At 41.1% G+C, this 13848-nt stretch overlaps 1 protein-coding gene across 3 annotated transcripts in view; it reads right to left on the bottom strand.

Moving 5' to 3' along the window:
* Positions 1-11784, bottom strand: part of mpdz (multiple PDZ domain crumbs cell polarity complex component) — a 54993-nt gene extending 43209 nt beyond the window's left edge. For all 3 annotated transcript variants that reach the window (XM_085349621.1, XM_085349620.1, XM_085349619.1), the window contains exons 1-8: positions 11689-11784; positions 8571-8630; positions 5381-5547; positions 2391-2540; positions 1611-1750; positions 996-1209; positions 650-772; positions 245-442 (exon numbers count right to left, since the gene is read on the bottom strand). In XM_085349621.1, the coding sequence (XP_085205747.1) occupies positions 245-442; positions 650-772; positions 996-1209; positions 1611-1750; positions 2391-2540; positions 5381-5547; positions 8571-8586 (1008 nt within the window). In that variant the 5' untranslated portion in view covers positions 8587-8630; positions 11689-11784. The remainder of the gene's footprint in view (positions 1-244; positions 443-649; positions 773-995; positions 1210-1610; positions 1751-2390; positions 2541-5380; positions 5548-8570; positions 8631-11688) is intronic.
* Between the last annotated feature and the right edge of the window lie 2064 nt (positions 11785-13848).

Below are 13848 nucleotides of genomic sequence, written 5' to 3'. Positions count from 1 at the left end.
AGAAAAGATAAAACTGGATATGAAGGACCTGAAGTTTATGTGTGAAGTTTTTTATATATATAACTGTGTATGGTGTGTCTTGCATGGCAGGCAATTACCATCAGGATGACGGGTTCTCCAGAAAACGCTTTATTGCGAGGATAGTGCGAGTCATAAAATCAATTTGAATGAGACACGCGTCTCTGTGATGTAAAAAAAAATTAAAAAGAGGTATTTGGGTTTACAGAGGAACAGATGCCCTTACCTGCTGTTCGCTGACAGTGGGGAGCACCACAGGCATGACAGAAGCAGAGGGAGTCTCTTCCAAAGGACCTCTGGTAACAACCAGCTTCACCCTGTTCCCGCACTGCCTCAGGACCTGGGCCACCTGGTCGCTGCCCATGCCGAGCAGGTCGGTGTCTCCGATTCTCAGGATGTGGTCCCCGCTGTGCAGGCGGCCATCCTGTGGCAAGAAATGATTTCTATATTAACTCTGTGCTCATTATGGCATTGTCACTCCTAAGTGACAGGTAATTCTGTGCTTTCCTGCAATTACTCATTACACATAACTGACAGGAGTCATCTGTCTAGAACACTGAAAGTGTCATTGGCTGTGAGCGATGAAAAAAGACATGTCCTAAAGAAGTGACAGACACAGCTAAAGAGTCACCTGATCAGCAATGCCTCCAGGAAGTATAGTTTTGACTATAACCCCGGTGGTTTTTCCTCCAACAATACCAAAGCCAAGACCGGTGCCATCGTTGACAAGCTCAATCGTCTCCACATGTTGCCACTGAGACAGTAACAGAAGTGAAACACAATGTTACCCAGTGTCTTATTAGGAAAAATGTACATCACTTAACAGGTATGTTTGTTTTCTGTGTCGTGGTGCTGGATGGGGATTGCAGAGCAAAGAGCAAAGTGCATGTAGTTTCTTAAGTCCCCACATGGAAACTGTGTCAGATCACAACACGCTCCTTGCAGAGGCCCCACTGGTGTGTCAGTGTACTCATTACCGCGCTGGAGTTGGCTGATAATGTGCTGGCAGCAGAGGGCGTGCGGGACACTGCAGGACTGGCCAGCTGAGGTATTGGCCCTCTGGCCACTGTGAGCTGCACCCTGTCTGAAGCACTCTGCAGGATGCCTATAGCCTGCTGGTGGGTCACTGTCTTGTCCAGAGGCTGGCCATTAATGGCCAATATCTGGTCGGCTTCTTTGAGTTTCCCATCGCTGTAACGGGGAAGAAGCATGCAGCAGAGGCAAGGACACAGAATGAGAACCCTTATAGTCACCAGATACCACATTATAGCTTTAATCTTTGTACCTGTAACTTTGAATTTGTCTTTGGGTGAATACATTTAAGGGTGTTTATATCTGAAACATGAAAAATGCAGCTTCCACTCTTTTAGGATTGGTGTGACGCAACATGTGTTGCAACAGCTCACAACAGCTTTACTCTGGTATTTCCTGGCAAGTATAAAAGTATCTCTAATCTCCCAAGACAATCTGTAAACGCACCCACCTGACTGTCTGAAACAAAGTCCTAGAAATTTCAAATTAGAAATCAACAATTAACCAGATGCTGAAAGAATGTCTGGAAGACTGCATAGCAGCATGTTTTTCCTGCATACCAGTGAGCGACACTTCCTGGTTGAATTTCCTGGATGAAGATGCCGAGCTCTCCGCGGTTCTCGCTCTTTAGGCCCACCACGCTGAAGCCAAGACCTCCGGACACTGGCTTCTGCAGATCCACATGCGTCACATAACGTCCCTGCGTAATACACACACAAACCTTGTATTACATATATATATATATATATATATATATATATATATATATATATATATATATATATATATATATATATATATACACATTGGCCTTGTGCTGATTCACTAAAGCATCAAAGCTACAGGCAGCCTTTAGAAGTCTATTTGAAGTGCCTCAAGAGAGAGGAGCACTGTGTGGAGTTTTCTTCTTTTTTTGACTCTCTTTGAATGTTTGGTTTGAGTTATAGGACTTATTAAAAAGTAATCTTGCCTATTTTTGTGTAAAAAATCAGTAAAATGTTAAAAGATTGACAAAAAAAGTCTACTGGGGTTTCAAAATAGACTTGCCACAATAGCATTATTTTAGCTTATGCGCATCCCTTTTCTTCTGCATATCCAGTTCTATTCTATTCATAAGCCTATCCCAGCTGTCGTAGGGCGAAACACAAGGTACACCCTGGGCAGTCACACAGAGAGACACTTTGGACTGTGGGAGAGAGCCTGAGTACCCACACAGACACGGGGACGACATGCAGATTCCACACGCTTTGTCAATATATGCCATCTAGCTTAAACCGACAATAAATTAACAAAATGTTAGCACGCATTACAATAACTGCCTCCCTTCTAGCTGTTTGTACCTGCGCCATGGAGTGGATAATATGTTCAAATTCTTCGGATGACGTCTTCCCATTGGCGTGCGTGGGAGCTGGGGTGTCTGAGCAGGAAACATGGCTGCCATTGGGCTTGGCTGCTGTGAGATCACTCCCTCGTGATAAAGGGACACTCCCCTGAAATGATAAAACAGAAATGTGAAAACTACAGATACCTCCCTGACACTTCTATGTTTACTCCTGGATTTTGGATCTTCCTTCTACATTCCTTTAAAGTGAACATGAAACACTACATATATAAAAGTTTACCCATCTTTCGCCTGATTGGCTGGCATACAGTGCTGTAGTATATAGACAAAACATAAAGAAAAGCATAATAGGTCCACATTCAAACACATGAATGCTATTGAATCAAATCCAAAACTGCTGGGCTTTCAGTTTGAATGGGGCATAACAGCTCAGAAAATCTCCAAAGCGATCCTGTACACAGCAGCAGTTGCTGGCTTTAATCCAACCAAAGACAATTAAAAGTTTTAAGGGACAAAACAAAAAAAGGCCCATTATGCCTCATTTGTACTCTGAACATAAAGATCTTGCAAATTAAATTTTAGACACCAAAACTCTGGATCTGAGTGTCTAAAAAAACCACCGAGATGGCAGACAGTTTGTTATCCCTCCATGATTAGCTGCATCTATGGCACTCTAATCCTTCAGGAGATAATAGCTCTTAGCTGATGTTCCAACAGTGATGAGGCTCCAAATACAATATTTTTATCGGGGCCAGGGAGAAGCATCGCTGGCCATCTGGATGCTTTAATATGCTTGGCTCTTAATTACTGCAATGACTTTACTTGTGTGACAGATGAATTACATGAAGGCGACAACTACATAAAACAGTGTTTTCCCGATTTCATTAGCCAAAGGGTGTAATGCTTATGACTTTCCGAATTGGATTCAAAAGGACGGACGTAATGCACGGCAATAATTCTATAAACACTCCATTTGGCATATGGCGCTGCCAGGCTAAAGCTGTCCTTGTGAACTTGTGAAATTTGCATTAGGAAGTTGGACTGTGCGACTTTCAGAGCTTCGAGAACATGTACTGTACATCACGCTTCCTTTAAATACAGTCCCAGATTAGCACTCAGAAACAAAACTCCATTGGACAGGATGCATTAGTGCCGCACACAGCAAACAAAACCCCGTGGGCCCGGCTAAGTTAGCGTAGCATGCTGCTAAGTTGCCGTGCTCATGCATGAGCTTTGTTAGCTGGGGCCCAGCTAAGAGGATTAAAGTTCCAGTTTGGTTCTTGAACATTTAAGAAATTGTTTCTGCCCCACTTCACACAGTGGCAGCAGCCTCTTTCTCATTGGAGAGTAGGGCCTTGTCGCCATAGCGACGTGGGCTAAGCAAGGCCTAACTAGCAGAGCCAGAAGATGGGCAGTGACTGTGTGTGTGTGTTTGCGTGTCAGCCTCAAAACACAAAAACAAACCATCTCCCCAAATTGGTTCTGATTTACACGGCCACACAAACACAGCTTGGGTCTGAAAGCCCCAAAGAAACATAACACACTTATAGTTGTTGCTTTTTTATCTATTCATTTCTCAAAAATATTACTATTGTTATAACACAGAAAAGGTCCATCCTTTGGTTTGAACGAACTTTAAGTTGAATGGCTGCTTCTTAAGTTTTCTATTATAAAACAGAGGAATCTGCACACACACACACACACACACACAAAAGAAGGTACCTATTCTTGAAATAAGTCAAATCGCTGGCGCACAAAAATGCCACGGGGCTTTTTAAATCTAAATTCCACAAGGGGTAAAAAAGCGAACATCCCTTCCTCCCAGTGCATAGCTCGCATACTTTCGTCTCTTTCTCTGAAACGCTTACCCTGGCCCCTTTCCTCTGTGACTTGAGAGCGCTTTCCTTCCACTCAGATGTTTAATTCTCAATGGGGGGAATCAGCCAGAAAAAAGTATCTCTGCTCATGTACCCATATTATATCTGGCTTGTGTGGACCCTGACAGCAATTTGGCCATAGCGGCAAACACTACTGGGAATGGGGATTGAAAGGGTGAGGGGAGGATGTCTTGACATAAGCCAGAAATAGAATCAGTGAGGTCACCAAGGAAGCAGGGAGAGATAAAAACCTGAATAAGGATATCAGAAACATTCCAGCCTAGCTGAGGTAGAGCTAAAGCAGGAGTTCCAGTTTTATCTTAGAAATTCCTTTTTTTTTTTTGTCATGATGCTGAAAAAACTACTGACAAAATCCCACTGCAGGTTCACTGAATACTGTTACAGGCCGGTCAGAGTGAACGAATTCAGATTGTCCCACAGACATGTAGAAATAGACAATAGCTGACCTGTAAGAACAGACACTTTAGCCACAACAGCAGGCTGGTCAAGGTGCAAAAGGTGAAGTCAATCAAACGCTAATGAGATTGGGAAAAGAACAAAGGAGGGAAGTAAAAGCACAGGAGGCCGTATGAGGAGCTAACCTTCAAAATGAGACGTGATGACGGAAAACACTCAACATAGAATTACAATAAATACGTGTTTAAGGCACTGACCATCCCTTAAATGGTTGCTGTCTGGAGTTTATGTGTTAAATATTAGAATTTAGCATAATTTCAGTGGTCAGAAGCCAAATATTCTCAAAACGCACCAGTCAGCCCAATAACTCCAGCATCACTTCCACTGCATACACAACTTCAACACTCAAGAAGGCATTTAGTGCACACAGTGTACGACATGTAACTAACGGCAGTATCCAAAATGAGTCCTGCCACAACTGTCGCCAGTGTGAAGCCATTTTGAGACAACTATTGATAAGTTATATTAATGTATAAATATTACATTTAAAGTAAGTAGAAAGTGTTTTTAACCATCTGTGACATCATATAATCTCTATCCTTAAGACACACAGTCTAAGAAAAACATGGCATAAGAAATGTGAGCCAAATTGGAGAAAATATAAAACTTTTAAGCAAAAAGGTTTGGGGTTTACCTGATCTCTGAGATGCTGGACAGACTTCTGCAAGGCCAGGATCTGATGGAAGAGGGGGCTCTGGAGCACTGACTTGAGCAGGCTGAGCTTCTCCTCAGTGGGCACTTCTCCCCGCTCCTTGAGTTTGGCCTGGAGTCGCTCCACCGCCTGCAAGGCACGCTGCGTGTCTGCAAACCGTCGCATGTTTCAGTGACAGCGCCAGAGTGAAGGCGACGATGCAGGCAGCCGGAGGTGTGGGAGTGACAGAGGTGGAGAGAGGTGGCGAGGACAAAGACTTCATCAGTTCATGGGTGAAGATAGCGAGGGTGGGAAGAGTGTTTGGATATTACCTCATTTATTCATTTAGGCATCCTGATTTAATTATTAAGAGGATTCTTTTAAAAAAAAGCCTCCACAACCATTTGAAACATGACTTTAACATATTTATGTTTAACAATAACTCAATGACTTGTAAATGTATAGGCTAGGCTTAGTTAAGGCCGGTTGACTCTCAACAGGCCTATATCAAAATCATGTAGCCACAAGCTTTTGCACAGAAGAAAAAAACTCAATTTTCAATGCACTGCTTGTTTTTGGAATAGCAATGTTTCCTTTTCTTGACTTTAGGGTCAAATGGTGGGTTACACAGGAGCGTAGAATGAATGGTTACCAGGAGGAAAAAATAAAAGGACTGGGACCTCCACGCTTTGTTTGCTGGATCCTCTATAAGCCCTACAACCGAGTAACTCCAGAGTGGCTTGTTAGTAAGGATGGGCCAGCCAGACGTCATCTGAGCAAAAATGAAGCAATTTCAGAAGCTCACCAACTGTGACTAACACCTAATAGGCCGTGCACGAGGTCCAAAACACTTTTTGCACTGAAAAGCTTTGCTGTTTGAACAAAAAGTTGTAAATAGGCCAATAACACTTGAGCCCTGTAAGATTTTTTTCTGCTCACCACTGGCTCAGTCCAGACAAATGTAAAATTTCCACTGTCCTTCCCTCCATGTGGATAATTAGGAATACTAAATCAATGTGGCATGGACAGTTAGGTCCATAAGTGTCTGAACAAAGACACTTTTCCACAAAAGTATTGCATTAACTGTTTACGAATTGCAGTCAAGCTAACATAATTTTTAATATAAGGACTGTAAGAACCCATTAGCATAAGTTAATGCTGTTTTTCGCCCGTGTAGATGCTGCTAGGTGTTTACTGCAGTCACCTTCATGTGCTGCTTGTTTGAAGCCCTTTGCTGCAATTAGTTTTGTCTTTAGTAACTGAAAAGCATGCTCTGTTGAACACTAGGTCCCTTACATGTTCATTGAATTGATTCTGTAGTATTCTTTGGGTCATTTTCCATTTACACTCTGAAACACCATCCAACCAGTTTTGCATTTGGCTGAATCTGAGAAGTGTATAGCTCTTTATACTTCAGAATGTATCCTGCTGCTTTTACCAGCATCCACATCAACAATAAACACGTGTGACCTAGGTCTACCTGTAGCCTTATATACCCATAGAATAACATTGGCTTCACGTATGCTTTGGATCGTGAACTGTTCCTTGCCTTCTCTCATGCTTCTCTCTTCCCATAATTCTGGTCTAAGTTAACCTTGGTTTCATCTCTCAAAAGACTTTTTTCAAAACTGTGCCGGCTCTTTTCGATTATTTCTGGTCTAGTCAAAGTCTAGTCTGTCCTTCCTGGTGTTGGGGGTAACCAGGAGTTTGTACCTTGTTGCATGAAGGCGTCTCTTGATTGTATGATATGCCTACATCCTGGAGTGTAGTCTTGACTTGGTTATATGTTGTTGCAAAGTTGTTTTGATTAGTCGTTCAAGTAATTCTGTAACTACCCATTTTAGTTTTCTTTCGATGTTGAATGCACCAGACTGACGAACTCTCTGACAGGTTTATTTGGGTTTTTCAGCTTAATGATAGCGTCCCTCATTTGCATCATTGTCTCTTTAAAACCTCAGATTGAGAGTTCTATTGAACTGCTAATGCTGGCATAAAGTTCAACATTTGGACTCATTACTTCCCTCATAAATGAGTAATGAGGGAATCGACCTCACCTGCCAATGAAACTACTTGTCAGTCAAATGTCCAACTACATTTGAACGTCTGAAAATGGGGTGCTATGTATAAAAATGACGGTAATTTCTAAACAGTTAATGCAAAACTGTTGCAAAACCCCTTGAATTAAAGTTAAAAGTCTGCACTTCAGTCACATCTTGACTAATTTAATTAGAAATCCACTGTGACTGTGTACAGAGGCAAAATCACAAATAATGCGTCACTGTCCAGAAACCTAAGGACCTAACTATGTGTGAGTTTGCAGAAGAAAAGCTGGTCCTTGAGCAAAGCCTAAGGAGTCACAGATACATCAGCCAAATGTGCTAATTGCCATAGACCTACTGGGAAAGAAGATGACATTTACCAATGGCAGGAATAATGAGCTGACTAAATGTTTAACTGTAGAGTGATAAAGAGTTGAAATACATTAAAACAAGCTTCTTTTTTTGTGAAACCCAACCAATAAATCTGTATTTTCAGCCAAAATGGACTTATTAAAGATCTGGAGCTATATGAAAACTCTGATTTTGTTTTTTAATAATAACGCAGAAACGATGCTTAGGCTAATTTAGAATTAGTGTTATCAGTTTTTCCAGCAGAGCAGTGCCTGGAGCACACGTATTCATCACAGTTCATCATTTGCAGCTGACAAACACACAGTCAACATTCGCGTCCTGAGAGTGACCACAGATTGCTGTTTTAAAGAAAGAAGCTGGCAGCACCAATTTGGCGTCATGCTTGACAGTTGGGCAAATAAATCTCTATGGGCACAAACAAACAATCAAATTTATGGCAACATTATCAGATATGGCAACATTGGCAGCCCACGGACATTGAACTGAATCCAGGGCCTCTTACGCTGGTTGAGAAAACTCTCAGCTTAAGCCAAATGTGCAAAGCACAGCCAGCAGAGACGGACACCCAAACCCCCGTGCAAAAACTGCTCATTTTTAAAAGAAGATTTTCTTTTTTTTTTGATTATGGCAGTGTTGAATCTTAATTAAACCGAGTACTGGTACTGGATTCAGCAGTCTGCTATCATGACCACATTCAACCCTAAAGCTGGTTCAATCATGGATGAAATCATGAATATTTTATAGATGCCTGGCATAAAACAATTAAAAAACCAAACACTTACCCATTGTTTCTATCATTTTTAGAGCGTCGGATGAATGTGTAGTGTTCCCTTCATCAAGGCCTGAAAATGACAAATTCAGTATTTAATGTCTTTTTGTGAGCAATCAGAGAACTAAATATTAGACCACTAATTCACGCTGTTTCCTTTTATTTTTAACTTCCACAAAGCTCTCAGAGCAAGAAAAATGGCTCATGCTCCTCCTGGGTTCTCCTCCCAACTTACACATTTTCTGTTCAAAAGATTAACATTAAAAAGAAACTAGATTTATTTCATTTCTGTTAGGTCCATATTTATCTCTGAAGAATGCTTCACTGTGTGCATCAGAGCACCATTGTGCTGAATAACTGTCCCAGTTTGTCGAGTCTCTCGACAAACCGGCTGCCAGAAAAGCGCTTCTACTCAAGCTTCTTAGTTCCCTTGTATTCCACTAATGCTCTTATTGATGAATAAATACCAAGTAATTTACATTACTGAAATTTCATGCAGCCGGTATTAGATGAAGCTTGAGTATCCATTTTGCTTTTATCAGATAAATATCACCTCACTTCATACAACAATGATAATTTTCGTATTTAATTGTTGTTCATTTTTTTCCTTATAAATTACAAGTTTACACTGACTTTTTATTTGCAGTGTTACTTAGCTCATAAATGAGTGTTTAAACTGTTGGTCAATATTAGGAGTGGGGGGTGGGCGAGCAGATAGAGCACAGTATCGCACTAATTTAGGTGGTGATATTGTATTAGTTCTGCGACACCAAAAAATACATATTTATTAGCTAAATTAAAATTCGTTGGGTATTACTACAAACAAGATGGATCATCTCGTGCAACACCAATCTGAGATAATGGTAAGTGTGCAAACTTACTTTACACTGGCTCGACCAAACTTGTGATTGTCCAGAGCTTGAGGGTAAGGTAAGGTGATAGCACAGGTCACCTGATACGAGGTAACCTTTCTGCAAATAGTTGCAGACTGACTTGGAATGACTGCAATCGCTCTCAGGGAGATTGTCAAAGGTTTGCAAATAATTGCTGTCTAATTTACAGATAGATTGAGTCTTTGTCAATGAGCACAACGCGAGAGGACTCAACTCCACTGGCTGCCAGTTGTTTGTATTCTGGTTATATTCCCGTAGAGCCGGAAGGCTGCTGAGTGTAAATGTAATAGTTATGCAGACAGATTACATGTAATTGTCAAACTGACCCCAATCAATCGTAGATTGATATTATAGCACAGTGAGCTGGTCTTATGGCAACATTAATGTCAGGTTTTAGTGACAGTGCTGGTGTGTTTAATTGTCATTTGCCTTTTCATTATCATTGAACAACAACATTATGATGGTTACCACTGGCTTTTATAATGTCTATGGTAACACACAGCAAAAGAGGAAAAAAGCGCTTATATTCTGCACAAAAAAATACCTAAAGGGATACCTGATTATGAAGTAATCAGCTCAGGAATTTATAGTTATTATTTTAAATTCCCTAAAAGCTGCTTCAGTAAATCACCCTTGCTATTGACTGGTGTCATCCTGCTCACTGTTCCTTTCAGACACATATTTTCTGACTATTTTACCTGGAAAAAGTCTTAATTTACCAATATTTCATTGTACCATTGTGCTTGAAATCAAAGTCTCATTTTGCACAATGGGTGGATTCAAACATCTATGTGAAGTCTGGCTATTTGTTCTATCGAATCTGTCAAAAAAATATATCTTTGTGAAACTGACTCCAAATGCTGCCTTGGAAAAAAAACTGTTACCTTCAAAGTGCATGCAATCAGATCAGAAAGGCAAGAGAAGGAGCAGTGACTCCTCTACTGTGTAAAAAAAAAAAAAAAGACAGTGCCAATAAGCTCATAAAGACTCTCAGTACCTTTAAAGCTTTAAAAGCTAACAGTAATGCATGATGAAGGTGATCATGTTGTTTATATTTGCCTAATTCTTTTAAGGGGTGCTTGCTAACAGAGCCCATGCAGGGAACATGGCACTTGGCTGCAGAGAGTGGCTTTGTAAGCAAGCATGATATGACTCAGGGAGACGTTACACGATTAAAGGAGATTGCTCAGACAATTAAAAGCCCTGTATAGACTCTCAGAATAGCTGCAGTATCTGTGGCAAAAGGATCACCACAGCTCTGGTTTGTTTATGCATTTGCTTCACTCATTACTGCATGTGTCCTACCTTTTATGCTGAGTGATGAGCTAGTATGTTAGCCGTGTATTTCACTCATGTAGTGGTGTATTTATGTAATAAATCTGCCTTCACACGCACCTTACAGTCACTTGTGGCAACAGTAGTATACTATATGTGGGTTTTTTTCAATGACATATGTGGTTCAGTGTCTGAAAGTAGCTTTACCATTCCTTAAGTGAATCGCTTAAGGATGCACACACTATAGTGGTATGTAATGAATCACAGAAGGCCGGAGGAGCTCATTAGCCGCTATTACACACTAGATATCAGCCTCCAAAAAAGTCGTTTAGCTCCGCGGGTAGCATTTCCTTGCGAAAATAATCATTAGTGAGGTTTGTGGCGAGTATAGTTAGCTAATAAGAAAACGCAGTTATTTTATCGCGGAGTTCCTACCCACCAAAAATCAAAGAAATTAGCACTATACCCGTGTTATTTCTTGCTTAATAAAGCGTTTAGTACGTCGTATTTGTTTAAAGCTGGTATATCCTGCCCAGGTTCGGTGGCGTTTTGAATACAGTCGACAAGGCACTCGGGACAATCCGATTTTCTCAACCCCTCCTCCTCCTCCTCTTTCCCCATCTCATCTAGCAAGAAAGCAACAGGCTTCCCGACGCGGGGACGGGAAAGAAGTTACACACTATCAGGGCTCTGTATGGCCACAGAAAATCGCCCAAGCTGGCTTCTTGCAGTATATATAAACACTTTTACTTGAAAAAAAAAGCCTCTTGGATCTATTTAAAGGCAGTCTGGTGTGATTATGTGACCAACCGCTACAGAAGACGTCTCACAATGTTTTCCTCTAATTAGCGACATTAAAGCTAATAAAGGGGGTGTCTAGCTTGAGAAAAGCTGAAGTTAGTACACACCGAAGACTTCAGTAACGTTTCCTTAAGCGAATCCCGTTTAAAGAGAGTCACTTACATGAGTGTGGACGCTCTGCTTTCCCGGCGGCCAGGATCTTGAGCTATCCTCTGTTGTCCTGCGGCTAACGGCGCACTGACTGGGGCTTAAAGATGGGGCGTAGAGTAACTCGATCCTATGTGGACACTTCCAGCGATAGCCGCACCGACAGTTCAGCTGGGGCTGAGGCGCCGCTTGCTGGCTGCCCTGACAACTAGGCCCTACATACATGGAAGAAGGCCTGGCTGCCGTGTAGGGCCAGAGCTAAAGTCCCAAAAACAAAGCAAACTCACATAAACTTTAAATGCACACTTAAAAAGAAGTGCAATTTCAACAGTACAATTAAGTTTGTCTGCAGAACAGAGAAATCCTGCTCCTGTAAATGAAATAACTATTTGTGCATAAATTGTAAGAAATAAATGTGTAAAATTATCTAATTTCTCAGATTAAACTGTGATTATAACACTTTTTTTGGGGGGGGGGGGGGGGGGGGGGTTATTTAATAGAAAAGGATCTTGTTTAAATTACTGTTAGAAAAAACCCAGAAATTTATATAGATTTTTTAAAAACATGAATCTTTCTGTTATTTATTTGCTTATTTGTTAGTTTGGTGTATTATTAATGAAAACAAGGGATTTCTTTATCACTAGGAAGAGCTGTAAAACTTTTCAAAATACATTTTAAAGTAAAAAAGTTATGGCCTCCCTCAAATTTTCCAAAGCTGTCCAGTGAGCCAGATCAGAGCCTTCGCTGGGTGGCATTTGGGAGAGGGTGAGAGGTAATGTCTGTAATGGACATTATCTTGGCTAGTATCCTCTCACCCATCACCTCTATGGAGTCTAGGGGCTGGCCAGGATGGAGCTGGCCCTCTTTACCAGTCAAAAGTGCCAAAGTGCTACCCGACTTAATAGATGCTGTAACAAGAGAGACAGAGGGGCATGAGGGGTTAACCTACCCTGCCTATAAACCGACATTTAAGTGGAGAAAAGACAGCAGAAAACAGCTTTCCAACTGCTTTCATGGGGCAAACAACAGGAAATTACAGATAAATCACAGCAAAACTTTCACAGAAGGTTATTACCTGAAAAAAGTTGGTCTGGGAGACAAACACACACAGCCCAGCGATTTTGTCTGAGGCAGTTAAACTTGGCCCTTAAAATTATTACTTTTGAGGAACACCTGACCTCAGCGACCCGAACGTGAATCACAGGTGCAGAAGTGTATTTGTTTAAGTGCCCTTGAGCAAACACACAGTCTCTAAAATGCATAAAATACACTATAAAGGAAGAGTAATATTGCGCTCATTCATATTAGATATATTGAAGTTACCGTGAGGCCCATGCCTACCATGGCTGGAGCCCGGGGATGTATTTGTTTTAATAATTCATGTTTTCTCTGCATTTTTTTTATATGCTGCACTAATTATAAACAATTCAGCGAATTGTTGGAACGGTTTTCAGTCAATCCAAAGCATTTGTGTGAGAGTCCAATCAACAGGGCAGTTTATGCTTCTAATTAAATATGACTCCCATGCACTGCTAGCTTGTTAACCACATACAGCTCACCCACACACTTATGCATGAATACTTCATGCTGCCACCCACACAAGTTCATGGAAAAGCTAGATATTTGTCTAATGAACAGTATACTCTGTGCTTTTATTACTTCACAAGATGATGTGATTTTAACTCAAAATGCAGAACATTTAGTAGACACGAGAAAAGAACTTGTCATCTGTTAATTGTGACTCAGATCTAGCAGCACAACAGAAATGTAGCAGTGCTGTAATTTGCATTGTTTTCCACATTGTTGCAAAGGAAAAGCAACTATTAGGCACTGGCTGGTCAAGAAAGCCTCTTAATACTATTTCTGCCCTCTCCAGAATTGCTTTTATTTTTATGGATCAAGACCTCAGAGGAGAGCAGGAAAGAACAGGGTCAGTCTGTAAGAAGTCATTTCACCAACGGGGAGAGGGATACAAGCTGCTTTCAGGGAGCTGATACTGACTAAATCCCTTCACCATTTATATCTTTACTTCCACCTCCCTGCTTATCCACCCTGTAACTCCCCTCTTACTCTGACAATAAGCCACTTTTATGTGGGAGGTCTGACTCAGCCAAATGCTGAGAAAGACAAGAGATTGAAACAAGATAGAAAGGAAGAGAGGTGGAAAAAAACATC

This window comes from Diplotaxodon limnothrissa, linkage group LG3, assembly GCF_057381915.1.
Source record: "Diplotaxodon limnothrissa isolate DT_005_m linkage group LG3, D_limnothrissa_male_GT1.1, whole genome shotgun sequence".
NCBI lineage: Eukaryota > Metazoa > Chordata > Actinopteri > Cichliformes > Cichlidae > Diplotaxodon > Diplotaxodon limnothrissa.
This window is presented reverse-complemented; position numbering and strand designations above follow the sequence as displayed.